General features: G+C 38.6%; 2 protein-coding genes across 6 annotated transcripts in view; one reads left to right on the top strand and one right to left on the bottom strand.

Annotated features, from left to right (window-relative positions):
- Positions 1 to 9,831, top strand: part of adcy7 (adenylate cyclase 7) — a 40,605-nt gene extending 30,774 nt beyond the window's left edge. For 3 of the 5 annotated variants that reach the window (XM_065289544.1, XM_065289547.1, XM_065289543.1), the window contains 14 exons: positions 449 to 529; positions 636 to 705; positions 825 to 922; positions 1,138 to 1,222; positions 2,189 to 2,326; positions 2,430 to 2,507; positions 2,597 to 2,772; positions 2,957 to 3,065; positions 3,161 to 3,364; positions 4,380 to 4,526; positions 6,727 to 6,831; positions 7,099 to 7,213; positions 8,126 to 8,250; positions 8,498 to 9,831. In XM_065289544.1, coding sequence (XP_065145616.1) covers positions 449 to 529; positions 636 to 705; positions 825 to 922; positions 1,138 to 1,222; positions 2,189 to 2,326; positions 2,430 to 2,507; positions 2,597 to 2,772; positions 2,957 to 3,065; positions 3,161 to 3,364; positions 4,380 to 4,526; positions 6,727 to 6,831; positions 7,099 to 7,213; positions 8,126 to 8,250; positions 8,498 to 8,644 — 1,678 coding nt within the window. In that variant the 3' untranslated portion in view covers positions 8,645 to 9,831. The remainder of the gene's footprint in view (positions 1 to 448; positions 530 to 635; positions 706 to 824; positions 923 to 1,137; positions 1,223 to 2,188; positions 2,327 to 2,429; positions 2,508 to 2,596; positions 2,773 to 2,956; positions 3,066 to 3,160; positions 3,365 to 4,379; positions 4,527 to 6,726; positions 6,832 to 7,098; positions 7,214 to 8,125; positions 8,251 to 8,497) is intronic. The other 2 variants (XM_065289548.1, XM_065289546.1) reach the window with 1 other exon arrangement.
- Positions 9,832 to 11,165: 1,334 nt separating this feature from the next.
- On the bottom strand, positions 11,166 to 22,637 carry brd7 (bromodomain containing 7). The gene is made up of 17 exons (XM_065289549.1): positions 22,490 to 22,637; positions 21,645 to 21,847; positions 21,411 to 21,534; positions 21,270 to 21,327; positions 20,899 to 21,043; positions 19,566 to 19,676; positions 19,121 to 19,305; positions 17,368 to 17,488; positions 17,191 to 17,266; positions 16,996 to 17,103; positions 15,963 to 16,098; positions 14,451 to 14,562; positions 14,207 to 14,263; positions 13,685 to 13,769; positions 13,157 to 13,300; positions 11,436 to 11,579; positions 11,166 to 11,308 (listed from the first exon to the last, which is right to left on the bottom strand). Exons 1-17 carry the CDS (start codon positions 22,536 to 22,538, stop codon positions 11,271 to 11,273), a joined length of 1,896 nt encoding a protein of 631 aa, XP_065145621.1. The 5' UTR covers positions 22,539 to 22,637; the 3' UTR covers positions 11,166 to 11,270.
- Between the last annotated feature and the right edge of the window lie 828 nt (positions 22,638 to 23,465).

Below are 23,465 nucleotides of genomic sequence, written 5' to 3'. Positions count from 1 at the left end.
TGAACTCTCGGCTTTGACACGTGTGTATTTCTGCTTGCAAGAGAGAAAGGAAACAGTGTTTTTCCTTCCTGAGCCGTGTTGAGACACATTGCAAAGGGGATCTTGCAATGTCTCCTGTGGGGTTTAAGCTAACACACAGCATCCTGCCTGCTACAGCCCTCACACGCATAAACACATAGAAGCTCTCAGCAAAACTACAATATTTCCCTTTTTTTCTTTTTATACAAATGCTTTAGATCTCTAAAGCATTACTTATAAAACTATTCACCCAAGCGTATGTACAGGCTGCACTGCAGGTCAAATACGACTCAATAACAGCATGACAACAGCTACGTTATTCTTATCTTAAAATGCCCACGTCTTGATATCACTATACAGTATAGACCTCAGTGTTTTAAGTGCATTATATAAATGTAAACAACTCTAAGATCAGTACTTTTCTCTTTAGGCATAAATCTCAGAAGACTAAGTTTGATGAAGAACTTCACGACAAGATGGCCACCACCATCAATGATCTGAGCTCCAGCAAGTTAGTCTTTAAAAACAAATATCATTTCGGATTGAGTACATTCTTGTTTGGTTAAGGTTGCACATTTATTTTTTACTGCTTATACTGTGCATGTGCTTGTGTGCAGGCAGTGGGTGAAGTCTGAAGAGATCTCCGGCCTCACACTGTGGTTTACGAAAAGAGAACTAGAAAAGCAGGTGAGTTATAATAATCATAATAATAATACTTTTATTTTAGCCAGTATGATGATGTTTTCACTGTTATTAAGAAAAACAATGAAATGAATATAAAGTGTGTGTGTGTTTGGCTCTCTCAGTACAGGACAATAGAGATGCCAAGCTTTAAATACTACATTGGCTGTGTCACCTTCATCTTCATCTGTATCTTCATCATCCAGATGTTGGTTACCCACCAGTAAGTGCCATAAACACAAGCAAAAGCTCACAAGGAGATTACAATGAGATTTTGGTGTTGACCTTGTACTGATAATCTACAATCATTTACCATGGGGTATTTAACACTTGCTCTCTCTCTCTCTCTCTCTCTCTCTCTCTCTCTCTCTCTCTCTCTCTCTCTCTCTCTCTCTCTCTCTCTCTCTCACTCACTCTCTCTCTCTTTCAATCTGTCAGACATAAAAAGCTGGGGCTTGCATTTGCAGTGTTGGCGTGTGTTCTACTTTTGATTCTGGGCATCTGTTTTGCAGGTCATATTCAGGTTAGACCACCACTGCCTTCCTTTTTCTTAACACACACACACACACACACACACACACACACACACATACACACATTCAGTTGTTATGGTGTATTTGTGGTTGACTGGCACAATTAGGTTCCCCCTATTGTTTCCTTGAGGTTAGAGCATAGGCTGTCTTCTTAGCTGTGTGTTTTGATGTTATGTGGGGGATGACATACAGAGACAAAGGCACTGACTTATTCAGGAATCTGAAATAACTAAAAAAACACTGACATTTGCTAAAGTATCATTCGCAAACATACATATACTGTGAGAGATCAAGACAGACACACGCATTGCTCTTTCCTATGTCTAAGGGGTTAATCACACCAAATGCGCTTTAAACGCTTGGAAACGCAATGTGCGACGCAATGCCTTTTTTAAAAAAAAGAGCAGTGCGACGCAGCTTTTTATATTGCTAGGCAACCACCGAGTCAGTTGTCTTGTCAATCAAAATATTGAAGCATGAGCGCTCTTTTGCTGTTAACTGTCATATTAGCAGAAACTTTAAAAAGAGGGCGCTTGCTCTGACCTTGTTTGAGGGTGAGAGGTGCACAAACACGCAGGAGAGAGTGAGCGAGTGGAGTCCGGTTCTTCAAAGCTATTGTAAACTTCCCTCACCACGTAAGGCCCACCTCTCCCCTCATTCGATTGGACAATGAAAAGACGCGAATGCCGTCGGGCGCTTCTCCGCTCTGAGCGCTCCTTCAAAAGCGCGTGGTGCGGTTGGCGGCAAAAACCGTAAGGCGTTCGGCGCGCATAAACAGCGCGCAAACGCTCCCTGCCCATAGAATACCATTCAAAAAGGCGACTGCAACTGCCATAAACGCTTTGGGTGTGATCAGCCCCTTAGGCCTCACATGTTGCCAACGGTTTCCTTTTATAAAAAAAACATTCCAACCTTCTTCTTTATTAAGTGATATTTCCTATTTGTTTCTCTCTCAGAGGATGTTTCCAGAAAAGCTGAAGTCATGTACGTGGCTGTCAGCTTTATCAAAAGCAGTGGTTAAGAGACCTTTTGTGCGACTCCCATTGGTAACGTTTGCCACTGCAGTCATAGTCATCCTCGCCATCTTTAACTTGGTAATTTTCAAATTTTCTTACAATTTAAATAAATAAAAAATGCTCCTGTTGTTAGATGTATAAATCTAAAAGTTCATCAGTTAAACTGTTCACTAATCCACAGTGCTATATGGATACAAGTGATGTCTGTCATTTGGCAAATAACGGCACCATTAATGTAGATAGTTTTTCGTATTTGCCTGTAAGTAGCAAACATACACACAAAATTCTTTAATGTGTCTTAGTTTAAAGTGCATCAGTAGATATTGATACATTTTCTTTTCTTTCCAGTACTCTGTGTACAGTTGTATACTAACGTTGATCGCCTGCGGGGTATTTTTGAGAGTGAGCTTTGAGCTCAAGGTGGCCTTCTTCTTCATCGTCTCTACTGTTTACTACATCATCATTATCCACTCTCATGCTATACTATTCAATTACTTCAGATGTTCCTTCATCAACAGCACTTGGTAATGGTTGGTTTAATCAAAGTGACCCATATTGCATTTATTACAACAACATGCCCCTGGAACAACCTGCTCATGGGCAAAATGTTTCATAGATTACAACTTTTCGGTTACCATCTAATGTTAACCACTATGCCATGCCACTCTCTATTACAGTGCAATCATATTCAGTGTTTGTCTGTTGCAGTGTCAACGATCCCCAGTGCATGAATGATGAACTTATGAAGGACCCCAAAAAAATGAGCTGCATATACATAACCCTCTTTCTCTTTGCCATGTTGCTTATATCCCGGCAGGTAGATACCCATACCGCATAGACCTGTATCTGTTTCAGTAGCATACTGCCAGTATACCCCCCTGACCAATGCTTCGTTCTCCTTCTTCATCTCAGAATGAGTATTGCTGTCGTCAAGACTTCCTGTTGAAGAACAAGAACTTGGCAGATAAAGAAGAAGTTGAGCTATGCGAAAATCTGAACCGTCTCCTTTTGGAGAACGTTCTTCCTGCGCACGTGGCTGCTCTCTTTGTGGGCGAGAACAAAAAGAATGAGGTGGGGCTGCTGTCCACTATCTCTTTACTAAACCAGAAATACAAGGTAGGAAGCGCCATGAAACAGCTGGGATTAGTCTACCCTGTATATCCACCCCGTCTCTCATGCAAGACCAAATGCAAATATACCAGTGATTTCCAACCATGAGTATAAATATGAGCGGTTCTAAACGGATGCTTGAACCGTATTTATGGCACTTGAAATTCTGCTGGGTTACTTTTAACCCACTGCGGGGAAAATATTTATCCACCACTTAAATATTTTCCCAAATTATGTCCCAGATTTACGAATAAAGGTTGGGAAACACTGACATATTATCCATACAGGACCATATCATGGTACCTCATTGTACCTCATCCCAATTTCAAACTATTCAATTGCATCATACATTATACAGAGATTATTTGATCTTCCCATATAGTATCACATAATTAACCTATCTACCATTTCTCACCACAATCTATATTTTACCATATGACTAAAAGCGAAAAATAAAACAAAAATTCAGAACATGGTCCTGAAATACGAAATAAAATCAGTCAAGAATTTTCATGTTTATTTTACTAAGTTCAGGAGGATCATAGTTATGTAATCCAACCAATCAGTGCAATGAGGTCTCTATATAGTATAAAACGTCCCTCACCTCTGACCCATGAAGTTTTTACAGCATCCCTCCTCCACCCCAGGCGCCTCACTCTCAGCTGGTATATCTATTCATTATCCAAGTTAAGGAGAGGGGAGTACTCTGGATTCAGGCAAATATTCCGAATTCGTAGCCCTCTTCTCGGACAGCACGCCAAATATGCTTTATTTCATATTTGATTACGTGTTAATGTGAACTCGTGAAATATAGTTAGTGCGATTGTTTCCCTGCATGTGTATAACTGTATTGGAAATTCTGTCTGTTCCATGACAAAACTCATATCATGTATCATCTATCAAGTGTATCTCATATCCCTTATGAATCTGTAGATGTGATACCCTAAATTATTTTTTTACATTTGTGCAAAGGAATGATTGTAACAAAAACGGTGTGTGTGTGTTCATTCCTTTTCCCCAGGACCTGTACTATAAGTCGTATGACTGTGTATGTGTGATGTTTGCCTCCGTGCCAGACTTCAAAGAGTTCTACACTGAGTGTGACATCAATAAAGAAGGACTGGAGTGTTTGAGGCTTCTCAATGAGATCATCGCGGACTTTGATGAGGTCAGAGTGAGATCACATCTCGTATCTCACTGTATATACATTTTTCCTTCTTTTCTCTGATCTCCTCATTATTTTCCTCTCATTCCCTAAATGGTTAAATCTTTGAATATGAATAATGCATTTCAGCCAATATCTAAGAGCTTTGACGTGTAAGCATGTCACCTTGACTTTATGTGCCCCCCCCCCCCCCCCCATTTGTGAAAACCGATCTGAAGTCATTCTACATGTACATTTAAGTCTATTTTCTACATTAAATCATTATGTTAATGCAAGGAACATTCTGTAAAAATATAACCTTGGCATCTTGAATATGACTTTAATTGAAGGGTGATTTAATGTAGAAAATTTGAACTTTGATGGCCCAAACTCATAATTAGATTATGAATTTTTTGCCTAGATTTAACAAACAGATAAGATGACGAAGACTTCAGCTGTTTGCTTCACTGTGGAGTGAGAGATGAAGATCCTTTTATTTTGTATTTTGCTTTATGCCTCAAAGTCATTGGTGTTTACCACATCTGTTTGAAAAGCAATGTCTTGTAGTTTCATGACTACACAAATCCTCAGGATGAATGTCACAATAGCTCTGAAACCAACTTGGTTTATCCAGAAGAGTCTAATTCAGGCTCAGTGCACGCTTGCTTTGAATGCTAGTATTTTGTTGTGGTATAGCTGTTGTTTTCTGTTTGCTCTCTCTCTCTGCCTTTAACTGTAAAAATCACATTGACACATACCGGTATATTAAGTCAGGATTAGGCCTTAAATTAGGGCTCATATTCACGGTCAAGGCTTAGCTAAAGCCAAGACTAGGCCTAAGACATTTAAGCATTTTTAATAAACATGCGTTATAACATTTTATAAACATGCATTATGCATTTTATAAAATACGTTACTAGTGTGTATCTTGAGACAAATCAATAGCACTGGCAAATTTTAAGATCTGTACGTGCAAAGTACTTTCAGATACAACTCAAACATGTGTTTTAGTCTATGACTAACCTTGTCTGTGAAACCGGGGTTAAAGCCCTGGATACACTGCAAGATTTTTGACTGTCCCAGGCGAAAGATTGCCATTGTGAAACAATCGTCGCGATTTCTGTGATCGTGGCTCTTCATCAGTGGTCCTATGTCATACAGTGAGAGAGGTTCAAAGACGTCCGTTTTCCCGGTCTTGTGTCCAGAGATAACCTACGATAGTTTTCTGATTGTGTCAGAAATTCAGCATAATCACCGCACAGTGTGTTTGCTGCTACAACCTGCATACTGGTATTTGTTTACCACGAGCGCATGCTGGTGACGTTGCGCTAATGTGTGATGCAACCGTCGAAGCCTTTGTGTCCTCATCGTACAGCCTACATGCCTGTCATACCCAAGTTTAAACGTTCCATGTCGGACAGTGTGATAAGGAGTGCAAAAATCCTGCAGTGTATTCCGGGCTTTCGACTTAAGTAAAGGTCACGTTCTTCCTGATCCCATTTTTTAAACCCTAGTTAGGGGATAATCACACCAAACGCTCTTTAAATGCTTGGAAACGCAAGGTGCGACACACTGCCTTTTTTAAAAAAAAGCCAGGTGATATATTTTCGTTAACAGAATTCGCCTTTCAAAGCCTACAGGGAACGGCCGGTTTGTACTACAGCCCTCTACTTCCTGCTGTAATGACGTCAGTAGAACAGTTTTTTGACTAAACTCTGCCTACAGGAATACATCATTCACTAGCTAAACTAACAACAAGCTAAGCTGCTATCCAATCACAACACACTAACAAACTACACAATCAGAACTCGATACGTATTTCTGAAGGAGGGACTTCATAGAACAAGGAAGACATCAGCTCATTTTTATGACAGTGAAAATAGAGATAAGTAAATTGTGTGGAAAAGAATGTTTTTTTTTTTTTAAACGTGAAACATGAACACATGTTATATTGTGCACTGTAAACACAATCAAAGCTTTAAAAACAAAGAAAGAACGGGACCTAAAAGACTTAGAATCAACATTACTGGTGTGCATCATAAGACAAAAACAATGGCACTGATATATTTTAAGATATTTCAGGGGCAGTTGTTTTCAGTTGAGACATCTCATACATGCATTTTAGTCTGGGACTAGCCTCAAGCCTTGTCTGTGAAATCGGGCCATTGTTTAATAAATACGGCTGAAAATGCTGACGTCAACCATTTCCTTTTGTTACCTGCAGTTACTATCTAAGCCTAAATTTAGTGGTGTGGAGAAGATTAAAACCATTGGCAGCACATACATGGCTGCTGCAGGACTGAGTGGACCTCCTGAGCAGACCAACCAGGTACTGCAGTGAACTGCACGCTCTTGCATGCATAGTGTATGTATAAGACCAGACTTGTGTTTATTTCACCTCATTCAAAAACCGATTAGTCATTTTGATTAAAGGTTAGTTTAAAAAAAATCTTACATGTTTAATAACCAAGCGAAAGTATCAATACCAACCATTTAAACTTTAGCCCAGTTTTCCCGAGCTACATAATTTGAGTATCCTAGGTGTAGTGTGCAGATTGTGCTTCTTGGAGCTCAGAGCTTGTTTATGTGCTCTCAGGATCGTGAGAGGCAGAATGCACAGATTGGAAACATGGTAGAGTTTGCCATCGCTCTAATTGGCAAGCTGGATGGCATCAACCGACACTCATTCAACACGTTCAGGCTTCGCATGGGTAAGTCTGGCTGCAAAATACTACCTTAATGTTTATCCAAAAATGTTACTATCATTTACTCACCCTCATGTTATTCTAAACCTCCATGAGTTTTAAAGAAGATAATATTTTGATAAATGATGGCCAGCACACAGTTGACCAGCCCCCTTTAAATTCCATAGTATTTGTTTATCCTACTATGGAAGTCAATGGGTACCAGCAACTGTTTGCTTACCATTATTTATCAAAATATCTTCTTTTGTGTTTAACAGAATAAACTGAGGGTGAGTAAATGATGACCGAATTTTCATTTTTTTGGATGAACTATCCTTTCAACAACATTCTAACCTACATTCTGCTTTGTTCATTTATTGTTGTATAACAGTCAGCTTTTAACATTAAAGATGAATTATGCTTTAGATGAGGAATATATTTTAAGATATATATATTTGTATTTCAAGGCACAAAGACATTAAAAAAGCTCTAATTTCTGCATAAAGATTTAAATAAATGAAAATCGTATGCAGATGCAGGTGAAAATCTCTGGGAAAAGAGAAGCAGCTCATAAGAGAGATCGCAGATATTTTTAGTAGGTCATGGATAACAGATGCACCCAAAAATATCTTGAAATGCTTTAAAAACAAACTGCAGCACAGATCAGTCAAAATTACAATAACAGACATATATCCCTTAATTCTGTTAGGTAAAGGCATTTATTAGAAAGATAATGAAAGCACATTCCAGCAGTCACTTGTTCCCGGTGTTCAGAAGCTCAGAGAAAAAAAAGCTTTGAGTGTTTGGATGCCAATTATGTGTTCGAGCCTAAATTAAAATGAGATCTGTTGTTGATGCGGAGTGGTAAACAATAGTACAAAGCAAATGAAAGATACTGTTGGGCATTAGGAAATTTTGCTCAATGGCTTGTGTGTGCAGGAATAAACCATGGCCCAGTGATTGCCGGGGTGATTGGGGCCAGGAAACCGCAGTATGACATCTGGGGAAACACTGTGAATGTGGCCAGCCGGATGGAAAGCACAGGAGAACTAGGCAAAATACAGGTACATCACTCTTCTCTATCGACCTTTGTTTGATCATACGTGTCAGTTAATGTTCTCTTGGGATATTCACATCTGCACAAATCCCCTGCTCTGGGTTTCAAGTTTATTATTATTACATGGTTTATTACTATAACCAGATATGCTGTAACTATGACTGCGTACAAGTCTTTAAAAAGCTAATTGTCGAACATTTATTTTCTTTCGCTCTCTCGCGCAGAACTGATGTGACTTTGTGTTTGTGTTGTAGGTAACTGAGGAGACATCTGATGTCCTGCAGACGCTGGGTTACTCATGTGAGTGCCGTGGCCTGATAAACGTAAAGGGCAAAGGAGAGCTGAAAACCTTCTTTGTGTGCACAGACTCCAGCAAACAACAGGGCATCGGTTTGAGCTGAGACTGAAGGTTCAACCACTCACAGATCCACACACACACAGACTCCGGACCTATATGTGATCTTATTTTTAATGATGTTTCTTTCAAGCATGTCTAAAGAACTGAACACTGTTTATTACTCGGAACCATCTTGCACCATTTAAGTATTTCACACCTTACAATCTGAACTTTGCCATCCTTTCGTGGGAATCTGAGTTCACTGAAGGAAAACTCAGTGTATTACTATGAGACTTTCTGAATACTGTGGTCATTGTGCCCTTGATCCAGTTGGATTTAGACTGATTTGGTATGACTGAATTGGTCTGCTGGTTCTGAACTCACACTTTCATCTCAGACTCGCAGTCAGAGGGACCAACACATGACCCACACAAACCCCTAACACAGAAAAGAGCGAAAATGTGAGAACATTTAGTTTCTTTCATTGTTTGGAATCATGTCTATCTTATCTTATAGCATTTTATCAGTCTAGCAAGACAATAGAATCTGTGTTTTGCGGCTTTTTGTTACTTGCATTCCTTAAAAACAACTGCAAAGGGACTCTCTTGCATTGATTTGCTGTTGCGTTGGTTGTCGATGTCTGGGCTTTGCTTTGTCTGGCTTCATAATGTGTTACAGATGGAAACTATCAATGAATGTTTACATCTACGTGAATAGGAAAAAATGTAAATGACTGAAATACAGATGATGTCTTCAATTTTCAGTTTAGCTTACAGAAATCATCTCTTGACACTCAGATCCAGATCAAATGTTTATGTGGCTGCTTCAGTCTGAAGTTGTAAATTTGCTGTTTGTTGAACTTAAGCATCTTGCTGTGTGCCTTAGGTCACATTGTAACCGACTGCTTCTGTTCAGTGTGAATGCTTAGTGAAGGTTTGGGCTCGGATTTCTGTCTGATAAAATGTTCAAATGCGATTTTAAGACAATTCTATGTGCCTCTCTCGGTGTGATGTCCTTTTAGTATCAGTATGACTGAATTGAGAGCATTGTTGTTGGCGATTCTCTGCTACCTTTCTGTATTTGTCTGCATTGTTTGAGGAACATGCCTGCAATTTGGATTTTGTATGCACTGTTACAGAATAAATCCGTTTACACTTCCTGTGCTTCATATGTAGCATGCAGCCAAGTTGTTGTTGTGAGGATGTAAATGAACTTTGACAACCAAAGGGAAATGTTGAGCACATGGCTTTTTTTTTAAAAAAAGTCTCCTTTTAATGTAAAATGATATATTTGCAAATGTTTGTCATTGTCATTGATGTTATATAAAAATGGCATTGCCTAACATAAAGGGTGATAATTATCCTAGATTTCTCTGTAAACAAAAGGACATTTAGTTTGGCTTAATATAAAAATCATTAGTCACAACTTTCAGTGGTCTTGCATTCATTACCAAAATCACTATGGAAGCAAATCCATGCAGTCATGTTCCAACATCTATAGCACATTTACACCTGGGATTTAGATGCACTTTGGTCGATCGGATCACAAGTTGGCGAGAGAGAACCAAGTACTTTCACACCTGGGGCCTCATTTATAAAATGCTGTGTAAAAACCATCCTACATTTGATTTTACGATCATTTATTAAAAATGTAATTCATAAACCGAACGTACGCACAGAAAACACGCATACCCCTTTCAAATCTAAAAATCGCAAATGAACTTGAACTGTGTAGCCGAGCAGTTTCAGATTTATGCCTTTAAATGATGCCTAATTTATGTCATAGACATATAAAAGAGCGCTTGTCAATGTTTAAATCTTTTACAAGCAGCAAGAATGGCTTTTATTTCCAAAAACCTGCAACAATCGGATTAGCAAAAGTGCATACGTCTGCTCAGACCCCGACGTGGCGCTAAGCACTTTTCCACATCAAAAACAGTTTTTATAAATATGGCCTTTGCTGTGGATTTTTGAATACGCACACTTTGCGATCAAATCTGTCCACTTTCGCTTCTCCTAAATACTTTGGGGGGTTGCCTATGGGAGAGTCCTTAAAACACAAGCGGGAGAAATGGCGGGTTTAAATTGACGCTCACTAATATTATGTCAGAGTACCACAAAACCAATCAACTGCGAAACTGTGGTCGAAAGCGGATGAGCTCAAAATGTTTCACGCCCCGTTTACAGTTGTATTAGCGCCGTTTACCTTTCGTCGATCAACCAAAACACATCTTAAAGGCGGGGTGCATGATCTCTGAAGGCCAATGTTAAATTTGAAATCACCTAAACAAACACGCTCCTACCCTAATAGAATCTGGACCTTCATTTGATAGACCCGCCCCACACATATGCAACCCAGGCAACAATGTAGGTTAGTCGACATGCCCCTTACTGCTGGTTGGCTACAAGTGTGTTTTTGGTACTCAACCCCGACTCCCTTTTCCAAAGCTTTTTTCTAAAATAATTCACCCCACCTTTAACTACAGGTGTAATCGGGAAAACCCCTAGAAGAGTGGAAGTGTAATAGCAGTAAAAGGTGAACAAACCTCACTTTTATAAGGCTAACTTAAGAACAGAAATACAGTCAATACTTAAAAAAGATGTTTATTAATGAAATGCAAACAAATGTCAAACACAAACAGCATCATCAAGGGGAGGATTGAGAATAAGCAGAACAGATAGACTGCCATCTCAGCACACTCCTTCCATGGGTTCAGCTATTTCTCCCACTGAAACAGATAACAGAAAACTTCCCATTAAATTTCAGTTAATGGTTAGAAAAGACCAACATCCTAATATACATAAAAAGCTTAATTTGTCTTTGAGATAAACATAAGGGATTGATTCATTAATTACCTGTGGTCAGGTGTACAAAGGTGTCCTCTGTGGCATTGCTTGGCAGTGAAATACCCATGGCCTTCCTGATACCATATATACTGCACACATCACCAGGGTTCACCTGACTAGTCAACTGTGTCAGATTACCTGTAACTTTCTCCGCTGCAGAAGCAGAGAGATGGTACAAATAAATAATCATTTATAAAAAAGCTTACAAATGATTACAATACACAAAAGATATAAATTATAAACATCATTCAGTTGGGTGTGTTAATATGCAGAGAAAGGAAGTGAAAAACAAGATTTCTAGTTAGTGTTTGCCTAGTGTTGTCTGACAAGATGAGAGCAGTGGACCTCTAATACAAAGTCAACCTTTACCCACAACTAAAGCGTATTATATGGCCTGAAAGGGATCGTTCACCCCAAAATTCTAATTTTGTTAAAATCACTTACCCGTGTCGTTCTAAACCACCAAGTGCTCTAATTGTCTTCAGAACACATTTTTAGATATTTTTGATGAAATCGGAAAGGCTTATGTCTGTCCTATTGACTTCAGTTAGTTTCACAATTCTTTTCATCAATTCTTCAATAGTAATATTATGAAATGACGAGAACACTTTTGTGCACAAAGAAAACAAAACAAACAATTTTATTCAACAATTTGTTCTCCTCCTTGGTTGTTCAGTGCACGACCAGACTACGGCGCATGTTGCTGACGTCACCTGTTGACGTAGTTCGCGTTTTTGTTTTTTCCGCTTTTTTATTTAATCCATTATGCAACCACTGTAAACAATACTTAAAAAGCAGGTATAAATGCGCAAATTACTTGCCAGCGTATTCTTTGTCTGTACGCTGGCAACAACGTCAGCAGGTGACGTCAGCAGCATGCGCCGTAGTCTGGTCGTAAATGTGCTCTGAACAACCAAACCAAGCAGGAGAACAAATTGATGAATTAAATGGTTTGTTTTTCTCTTCTTTGGGCACAAAAGTGTTCACGTCGCTTCATAATATTATTATTGAAGGAGTGATTGAACATGGACCTTTTTGGCGATGTCTTTCATTCTTTTCTGGGAATTTTCTTAATCTTAAAAAATCTTCTGGGAACTTTTTTTTAAAAGCCACCTGGTTTTCATAAAAAATGTGTTCTGAAGACAATGAGAGCACTTGGTTGTGTGTGATTTATGACATTTTTTTGTCATTTTGGCATGAACTATCCCTTTAAGAAACAACTACAAGTACTGTGATGATAAACACAGTTAATAATTACTACTTTTTTAGTTTAAAAGGTATACACACAGACCAATTGGGATATTTTAAAAGTTAATACTTATACAAAGTTGAAGTTAAACCATGAGGATAAGTGTCTTGTTCAAATGATTTCTCATGGATCACCACTTGAGTTTCCAAATATTCCTTACTGCTGGTTTATTAAGTAAGGGCTAACTAATACAGTTAACTTCAATAACACAAAATTAGCAACTAGGGTACTAGTTGGAAAAAATTGTTGGGTGCCAAAATTCAAATTAGCCTTGACCAGGATTAATTAACCTAGTCCAACCTAGTTCAACAATTTCTGGAATGAAATGCTATCCTGAGCCACGGCAGCCACATGGCTTGAGTTGTGCAGCACTAAAGTCCAATAAGCAGATGATGTGCTTGTGTGTGTGTGTGTGTGTGTGTGTGTGTGTGTGTGTGTGTGTGTGTGTGTGTGTGTGTGTGTGTGTGTGTGTGTGTGTTACCAAGCTGGAGTTCTTTAGCAGTAGGAGCCAGCAGGCAGATGATGTTGGGTGGCTGTTTAGCACTTAATCTCTCTTTCTGAGCCTTCTGCAACTCCCTCAGCAACAGTGTCGTCTCATCCAGCTTCTGCTGGAAATTCTGTGTTTCTAAGAGTGAAGCAGAGGAGGAAGATGAAGTTTTACAAAGATAAATCAGTCTGTTAATGCCAGTTGACTCGCAATGAACCGGTTGGAAACAGATGGAGTGGTTTAATTTAAAACAATAAAAGCAAGATGCGTTTAATTGAGTTACAAGACAATTTATTAAATTTCCCTAATAAAATGCTGGCTTGCAATTTACTGTTTAGAGAGAAGAATCATATTGGTTTGTGTAAAATAATGAAGATAAAAGATGTGTCTTAAGAGAGGATCCAAATAATGTTTCAGTAATACTCAGGGGTCTGATGACCCTAAAACAACAGCAGATGATTGATATAACCAGTAACTTTTCCATCACATACACCTTAAATTGCAATAAAAAGAAATTCTAACCGTCAGAGTCGAAGCTCTCAGGAAGGTCAAGATTTGAAGTGAGAGCGGTTGTAATATTGCCACTGCTAGGCTCTGAGCCAACAACCTACAGGAAAAATGTACAAAAGAAGGGCTTAGGTTAAAATAACACATCAACTATGAGCTATGCAACATTTCCTATTTAAAAAATAGCTTTTAACCGTATAACCACACTGCCCTTCCACACCAACACTGGTGTACATTCACAGGCGACTCATACTTCACCCTCCAAGTCTACCACACATGCACGCACACACATATATGTGCGAATTAAGGAGGAAGTCAAGGAGAGGTGTTTGTCTGTAAATATTCTTTCCATTTGTGTGTATGTGAGCTGGTTGGTGTTGTTGACACAGCTGCTACAGTGCAGAGCCTGCGGTCTTGACCCTGCTTTTAGATACAAGGCTTGTACCTTTACTGCCACTCGGGTTAGTTGTGCACTGGTATCGCACACTTTGTACTATTGCACATTTTACTGTTCTCGTTTTTGTAAGGGTATCTTACCTCAACATCATCCGTTGTGTCTGCTTTCTCTACAGGCTCCTCCCCTTGCAGATTCTCCTGTGTTAAGACAAAATCATCCAACCAGTGTTCACAAACCCATGTCAATCAAATCAAAATAAAGAAACTATAAGCTTTCAGTGCTTTTATCATAAATTATACACATGATTCTTTTAAACTTGTTGAAAATTTGTAAGGAATATGTAAGTGATGGATGAGTGTTTTATATGAATGACGGGTTTCTTACAGGTTCGGTCTCCTTCAGTTGTCTGGAGTGCTCTCCATTGGTCAAAGCATCCAGAATATTATCTGCTAACCTGCTCATGTGCTCCTCGGTTTTAACGAGGCAATCTGAAATGCTACACACACACACAAACATAAACACATAGAAAATTTGTTTTTGGAACGTACAGAGGTCTGTGAAAGGGTGTGAACCAGGGCTTTTGAGCTTAAAAGTAAACTTTTCCATGTAGGTGAACAAAATGTTTTAACAGCACAAATATGTGCTTAAAGGAAAACACCACCGTTTTTAATATTTTACTATGTTCTTAACTCAACTTTAACACATCCCTATCTTTTTTCAATGCGTGCACTTAATCTTTGTACAGCGCATTGTGAATGTGTTAGCATTTAGCCTAGCCCCATTCATTCCTTGGGATCCAAACAGGGATGAATTTAGAAACCAAAAAACATTTCAATGTTTTCTCTATTTAAAGACTGTTACATGAGTAGTTACATGAGTAAGTATGGTGGCAGAAAATAAAATGGTGATTTTTTTAAGAGGATAAAAATGAGAACTATATTGTATGACGGAAGAGCACTTAATTTGCAGCATTTTGACCTCGGCGTGCAGTAACATCATCACTCCTGACTACTCCCCATCTTGCTCAAACTTCCTTCAATATTACTGCACCCGAGGTCAAAGTGCTGCAAACTACTGTAAGTGCTCTTCCGCCATACAATATAGTTCTCATTTTTATCTGATAAAAAACGGCATGTTTTATTTTGTGCCACCATACTGTAACTACTCATGTAACTTTAAAATGTCCTAAATTAACTAAAGCCTAGTCCTGCATTTACCTAAACCCTATTGGGGAAGGCAGGTCCATGATCTCTGAAAGCCAATGTTGACATTTGAAATCACCTACACAAACACGTCCCTACCCCAATAGAATCTGGACCTTCTTTGATAGAACGCCCCACACATACGCAACCCAGGCAACAATGTCGTTTAGTAGACACACCCCTTACTGCTGATAGGCTACAAGTGTGTTTGGTAGTCGGCCCGACTCCTTTTTCCAAAGTGTTTTTTAGAAATCGTGCACTCTGCCTTTAATGCATTTTAACAACAGCCTCTCTTGTGTTCCTGTTATCATTTCTCCCAAGCAATTTGTTGATACTTAAATTAAACAAAACTGTAAAATGCATTACATCTACAAAACAAAAGGTTTTGTGCAACCTTTGAACACAAAATTTATCCTCTGGGTCGCTGGCAGCTTGTGTGATGTTGACCCTATAGAGCAGGGGGGTCCAAACTTGTTTCTGGAGGGCCGTGTCCTGCAGAGTTTAGCTGCACTTCCCTAACACACCTGCCTGAAAGTTTCTAGTCTGCCAAGAAAGACCTTGATTAGCTGGATCAGGTGTGTTTGATTAGGGTTGGAGCAAAACTGCTGAGACACCAGCTCTCCAGGAGCAGGAATGGACACTTCTGCTATAGAGGGTAATCTTTTATAACTGTGTAATGTATTAAAGATCATACCTTTCATAGCCTTGGTCACTGCTCTCCTCGCCATAGAAGGAATAAATAAGATCAGAGTCATCTTTGCTAATGTTGGCAAAACTGGAGTCATATGTTGGTGCATATGAGCTATATGGGCCATAATTTATGTATGTAACTGGAAAAAAGAGAGGGGAAGAATCTGAAAACCTTATGAAATGATAAACCGTTTATAAAAGCTTCAAACACATTACTAAACTTCAGACAGAATCCAAAGACGTAAGAATGTTTCAATAAGTTACTGCCAAATCAGGCAATTAAACTGTAAGAAAGACTAAACACAGTTAAATGTAACAGGTTAGATTAAATAGCTAATGCTCTGTATACTCCAAAACTGTCATTTCCGAATTCTGATGCAACTATGGGGATTATACAATTGCACGTTTTTATTTTTATCATCACATTTTTAACATTTTAAAACAAAACATTAGTAATGCATGCCTGTGTAAAAGTGCTATGCAGTTGCTTACCAATCCAAAATTAAGGAGCACCAAATATTTATGATATTCTGGTGCACAGATATGGATCAAGTACCTCCTACAACAATTTTTTTCTTTAGGCGAAAATTGCAAACACATTTGCATAAAAGAGTAATAGCACACACTTGAACAAGTAGGAACAATAATAACTGAATGCTTGGCAAGCATCCCAAAGTACTGATAGATATAAGATACTGAGTAGAAATCACAGCAGACCAGATCCACCAGTGAATATATTCCCATTGACAGCAGGAACTAAGGATTTTTTCTGGCACGTTACATGACATTATGCCAGCATGGTGTGCAAACAGAGATTAAATACAGGAACCCTTGCCATGATTCTCTCCATATGACTCAAGGTAAGTCCACTTATTCTTAAGAGGCTATAAACAAGACTTTTCCCAGATCACAGGCCAATTAATACAAGCACTGTAATTACTGACAGACTGAACTAAAATGTAAATGTTCAGTGAACATGTCGAAATGAGGCAATATTGTCTTAACCTGTATCAGAAAAAAGCTTAACTGTTTGTTACCTGGAGTCACCATGTTTCTCTTGTCCTCTTTGAAGCCCTGAAGGGTATTGATTCCAGTTTGAAGTCTTCCTCCCATCATGCCCAATTTGACCGGGCAGTACCCAGGATCTAACACAAAAGCATCGTACATATGTTTGCATGGGAAAGCCGAGGTACAATTTCACAGTTCCCCATCTTCAACTGATTTTCACATACCTCCAGCGCTCAAGTCGGCAGGGTTCAGGATACCCAGGGTGGTTGAGCCATCAGATTTTCTTCTCTCAAAATCCAGCTGCTCAGAAAAAAACAAACCCAAATAAATGTGACAATTTACCAACACATATCTGATATATTTAGTGCAAGTGCAATAAAATAACGTTGTTCTGCTGTTACCTCACATTGCAGGCTTCTGTTAGAAAGTTTCCCCCCATGCTCCTCCATGATCTTCTTGATCTCCTCCAGGTCTTTCTCGGTTTGGCTGGCACTCTTCTGAGAATCATCTTTACTGTCTCTTCTACACAAACGATGGATACTTAAAGGCTTTTGTCATATCTTCGATACATTCAAATGAGGTCAGAGTTTGGTCAGGGAATTATGGGTAAGAAGATGGAAATGATTATTATCATTTCCAAAGAAACGATTATGAGGCAACACTTTAAATGTAACACATTTAAATATAATAGTAATTATAGTCCAACAAACTGTAAATATGCAAGCAGCAGCATGTAGCCTAATGATACTTAGTATATGCCCATCCCTTTAAAGGGACAATCCACTTGTTTGGAAAATATGCTCATTTTCCACCTCCCCTAGAGTTAAACATTTGATTCTTACCTTTTTGGAAACCATTCAGCTGATCCCGGGTCTCGTAGTACCACTTTTAGCAGAGCTTAGCACAATCCATTGAATCTGATTAGACCATTAGCATCGAACTAAAAAATAACCAAAGAGTTTCAATATTTTTCCTATTTAAAACTTGATTCTTCTGTAGTTACATCATGTACTAAGAACGACTAAAAATTTTAAGTTGCAATTTTCTAAGCAGATATGGCTAGGAACTATACTCTCATTCTGGCGTAATAATCAAGGACTTTGCTGCCGTAACATGCAGCCGAAAATAGTCCCCTTAGTATCTTTCAATAGGGGACTACTACAGTACGTAATATCATTGCGCCTCCTGCAGCCATGTTACAACAGCAAAGTGCTTGATTATTACGCCAGTTTGAGAGTATAGTTCCTAGCCATATCTGCCTAGAATATCACAACTTTAAATTTTCAGTCGGTCTTAGTACACGATGTAACTACAGAAGAATCAAGTTTTAAATAGGAAAAATATCTTTAATGCTAATGGTTAAATTAGATTCAATGGATTGTGCTAAGCTATGCTAAAAGTGGTAGCACCAGACCCAGAGATCAGCTAAATGGTAAAAATCAAATGTTTAACTCTAGAAGAGCTGGAAAATGAGCATATTTTCAAAAAAGGTGGAGTGTCCCTTTAACCGACTCAGCTGAGAAACGATCAAGATGATGATTCAATCTCAGTAAAAAGCTACGTTTCGTATGTGAGGAGCGTGTATCTCATGAAGTACAGAAGGCCTACAAGTCACCACATGTTTTAGGCATTCCATGTAACTCGCCTACTGCAGCTGCCAAACCAATTTACGTAAGCAAGAAACAAAAACAGAATAGAAATGAGAGAGATGGTGAACACTCCAAAACATCCTGGAATGCCTCACTGGTTCCAGCACAGAAACAAAATCCACTTCACTGGATTTGTTGCAATCATTTTTTTTTTACTGGTGGATGTTAACATTTTTCATCCGAATCATTTACATTGCTTAGTTTAACAACAATCAAATGTCAGTCTGGCCAAAAATGTGAGTAACTGTTGAATGTACATACCCAAAGCCAAATTTTACTCACATTTTCCATTTGGACAGTATCAATTCCCTCCCTGCTTATGAATTTACAGCATTATATAAAGCAATTTTCAAAATAAAGGAACCCTAGGATCAAACTCCTTCTGGAATGGCCTTTTGATGGCTGGAAAGAAAGCAATCCTGACTATATACTTTATAATCAGTGATTATTTCATGACAAATTAGCCATAATTAAATTGTTAATAGCTAACATGTGTGACTCATACCTTGGAGTGTCTTTGTTGGGTACACGGGGTGACTGTGAGTTATCGCTCGTGTCCATTACAGATGAGTTCTCTTTGGCAGGGTCAGACGCTCCACCCTCCTCCTCTCCATCCTCTGCTGACTGACTGTTGGATGTCTGAAGGTTCGCCATAAACTCTATGCTCTGCTTCAAACTGTCAAGTCTCTCCTAAATGTACACAGGTAAAAAGAGATTTTACATGTTTGCAAGTCTAACAATTTATTTAGTTAATAAACACCCCTTATAAATGCAACAGCAGCAAAGGTATCAACATTGTACATGGCATAATAGCGCCATCTGGTGTCCACATTAATATTTACAGTCGAGCTTTAAAAATGCAATCCTACAATTTGTTTGCAAAGTTATTGACACTTTCTGTATGATACAATTCAAATGCAATCTATATACATTCAATACAGTGCACTCACTGGGCTCAGGATCTTCATGCCAGAGTGAAGGAGTTTTTTAGCTGCTTTGTAGTAAATGGTGTCTGGTTTGTTATAGATCATAGCGTTCTCACACATTATTCTGAAATCCAGCTGTCGAAAAAAGACACAATAAGTTAACTGCCAAAATATATGTTCACCATCGGAATTGAAAATTTGTGATTGAAGCCAGGCTCACACTACAGGATTTTCCACTTCAGGGAATCCAAACTAAAATCAAGTCCAGGACCTCGATCAGTTCCGATATTCAGCACAGATTTTAAATTAACGTGTGACGTTTACAGATCAAATCTTACACTTCTTGATCTGCTTGCAAGAAAAATGGCGCCACCCCAGTCATATCAAACATGTTTGATATTTAGGATTTTAAATTGGAATGTTTACGTCAGTACTTAAAGGGACTGTTTACACCTGGTATTAAGATGAGTTTTGGTTGATCAGATCACAAGTGGACACCGCTAAAGACAGGTGTAAACGGGGTGTAAAACTTTTTGAGCTCATCCACTTTTGACCACATTCAGAGGCAGTCGAAAACGCATTTTCTTTTATGGTGTATGTGGTCGCATGCATTTAAACAGCCACAAAAAATGGACTACTCTCCGCTTATTTATCTAATATGATGTACTGAGCACAATGTTTTACTTCATCTTTGACTTCTTCATTAATAAAAACTAAAGCGGCTGCAATTCTTATCTTTCAATAGTTTCATTTTGCAAGCATGTAATCGTTGCGCAAGCTGATTTACAGTAATCAATTGCTCAAAAATATCAGAAAAAGCTCTTACATATACAAAACATTGTGCATATGTACTTCCAACACAAGCAGCAGACTCTGACCTAATATTAGTTTGCATTCATTTAAACCCTGCATTTCTCTCGCTGGCATTTAAATGAAAGCTAAAAGACTTGCCCACAGTGTCCAAAGACCATCCCCTCGAAAGTTATCAGGACAGAGGCGATCGAAAGTGGACAAATGAGACGGATTTAAATACCAAGTGTAAACGTGAATGTGTCTCTCTCGTCCACTTGTGATCCGATCAACGAAAACGCATCTTAATACCGGGCATAAACAGCCAATTACAGTAGCCAGTGAGAGACGGAAATGAATGACAGACCTTTAAAATAGCAACCGCCAAACAATGCACTATGATTTTTAAGCTTTGTAGTGCGAGCATGTTTAAGACTTAAGAAAATCTGTCAAGATTCTCCTCATGTGTGTGGTGCAACAAGATTTCGTAATCGTCCAGAATTTTAGTGTGAGGCTGGCTTATGGATGATAGCTTGTGTTGTGGTATAAGCCATGGTTATCACATTACCTTAAGTTCCTCAAGTGACTGGTAATGCTCTTTTTTTACTTTGTCCTTCATAGAGCTAAAGTCCATGGGCCTCTTTATAACAAGGGTGTATCCCGGGGCGATCAGGTCCGTAACAGGGAAAGAGAAGAATGCATTGGGGTCCTTCCTGCAATATACAACAACCAACAGCTTTTAGTTCTCATTCCAAATGAATACGGACATGCATATAAACACAGACTACTACAATAGAACAAGGATAAAATTGGAAATACTGACGTAAAATCTAAGGTAATTTATCCTCACACATGTCAAGCCTTAAACACATAAAAAATATACATTATGTTTTACTGAACCAGGCTAAACATCAAAAAAATGCTGTCTCTCGGTCATACCTCTGGAGCTGTCGGATGAGCTGACTCAATGCTTCCTGTAGAGGGGTCTGCTCTTTATCTGCAAAAATAAAAATCAGTCAAAATCAGCACAATCTCCCTCTGCAAATTTTTAACTAACTATATAAGGGTGCATTGTGATACCTTCCATTCTGGCAAGCGAGGGGGTATGGGGTTTGTCCTGGGAAACATCAGAGCGAGCAGGAGTTCTGCTCTGCTCATCCCAGTCTGGTTCTACAGAGTCTGGGCCTTTTCTTTTTTTAGTCATCTATGAGACAAACATTTTACTGCTTAGGACATAACAAGCATGTAAACATCCAGACAACGCAACTATGAAGCAATCCACATCAGTGTATGTATTTAGTATTCATATCTCACTTTTTTCTTTTTCTTGTCATCAACCGGTGAGACTGGAGGACTGTTTCGACCCTTTTCTTCCTTCTTTTTCTTCTTCTTTTTCTTGTCTTTGTGTTTGTCGTAATCTACCTGGTCGTCATATGTGCTCTCGAGGTTTGGGCTGCCTGTGGTGACCTCATTCCCAGCCACTTTTAACACCAGCTTCAGAGGGCGCTCAGTAAACTCTGCAATGGGCCGACAGTACAGATACAGTAAGCACAGTTTACACACAACCTGATTGGATTAGCCACTTCAGTACTGCTCGGGTCTGTCAAAATGCAAGTTTGACATCTTTGTAAAAAGTTTTCTTAGATAATACATCAAGAGCCAGTATATCCATTAATGCTTAATACAACTTATCATATACAGTATCCTATACAAAGTAACACCCTCGACAGATAATGTTATACTTAATGTATTTTTCTATTCAAGACTGAACACTAATACGCAACACAGGAATGGTGTTTCTTAAAGCAGCATTTTACATGACACAAAAATAAGTCAAGTTTACACTGTAACGTTACGTCTCTTTCTATGTTCTTATTCAAAGTTAGTCTGCCCCGGCTAAGCATATTGCTAACGGCTAGCTTTCAAACTGAGCTAATGACAAAACACACGCAATACTACACGAGCAGGCTCAAATATGTACATCTGCTGCATTAATATTGTGTTAATACAGACATAATAAAAAGAAATCAGATTGCTACTCATCTATGACAGCATCAGTCTCAGTGATAAAACTGCTTCCCCATCTAACTTCAATTCAGCCTACTGAGAGACTGCATTTTCCAGCCTATTAAATTAAGCAATAACGTTAAGTGACCTACCGTCGTGTGTGTGCTTGTCTGATTTGTGTTTCTTGTGTTTTTTGCCCATAATTTAAATGAAAGCTGTTATTTTAGTGAGGTCCGTGCTTTGCAAGATTTGCTTCTCTTTGTTTTGTGTCGGTGAAGAGTAAAGACTCCAGAGCGCCTCTTTACTGCGCTTCAGATTTTAAACAGCGACACCACATGTTCGGCGGTGTGTACTGCACCTAAGCGGTGTTTTATCTCTTAATTTAAAACTAAACTATTTGTGGATCCACTAGTGAGTATTTAAACATAACATGTATAATAATAGGTTTGTTTATCTAAGTAGTTTTCGTCCTCTGAACCGAGCAAAAATCATGCAATGAACTTACCATCTAAAACCGCTAAGGGGCACCATTGCTTTACATTTAGAACAACAGTGCCCAAAACCTCACAAGCCAATCGAATACGTTACGTTTATAGCCCTGTGACACGGAAAGAAATTTAGACTTCGTCGTATTTGCTCATAATTTATAGCAAAATCAGTGTTCTGCAATGTCAAGAAACTTGTCAATTTTGTAAATTATATAAGATGTTATAGCTGTTATGCGTCTGGAAAAATGCAACCTACCAGAACAGATTAACCCACAGGAATCCACACCACAGTCATGCTACTTTAAACGGTGACAAAAGTTTGGAAGGTACGAGTGAATGCACAATTTGTACATAGCCTACTTCTTTTTAGATAATTTGCATACATTTTCTAACTACAACAGGTTTAAAGTTTTGTTGAAATTTTCTTTATGCAAAGGACTAAATAGCCTACCAAGTTCACAGGTCATTTCCAACTAGAAGTAGGCCTACCTGGAAAAAATATTTTAATCAATATTTATAATATTTAAGTAATTTAGCATGCCATTTCTTATGACATTCAAGTCCTTCTAAGATAAAATGAGTAATTGTTGGGTTGGATTAAGTTACTCAAAGTATTCTTTATTACTAAATCTTTAAAAAT

This window comes from Paramisgurnus dabryanus, chromosome 2 (assembly GCF_030506205.2).
Source record: "Paramisgurnus dabryanus chromosome 2, PD_genome_1.1, whole genome shotgun sequence".
NCBI lineage: Eukaryota > Metazoa > Chordata > Actinopteri > Cypriniformes > Cobitidae > Paramisgurnus > Paramisgurnus dabryanus.
This window is presented reverse-complemented; position numbering and strand designations above follow the sequence as displayed.

What these genes read in the sequence shown, in the direction of transcription:
- brd7 (XM_065289549.1), bottom strand. Translation starts at nt 22,538, where the DNA reads ATGGGCAAAAAACACAAGAAACACAAATCAGACAAGCACACACACGAC. An exon ending in CCCAACAAAGACACTCCAAG is followed by an intron (nt 17,489 to 19,120) that starts GTATGAGTCACA and finishes TCGTTTGTGTAG; the next exon opens with AAGAGACAGTAAAGATGATT. An exon ending in AGTGACCAAGGCTATGAAAG is followed by an intron (nt 14,563 to 15,962) that starts GTATGATCTTTA and finishes GTGTGTGTGTAG; the next exon opens with CATTTCAGATTGCCTCGTTA.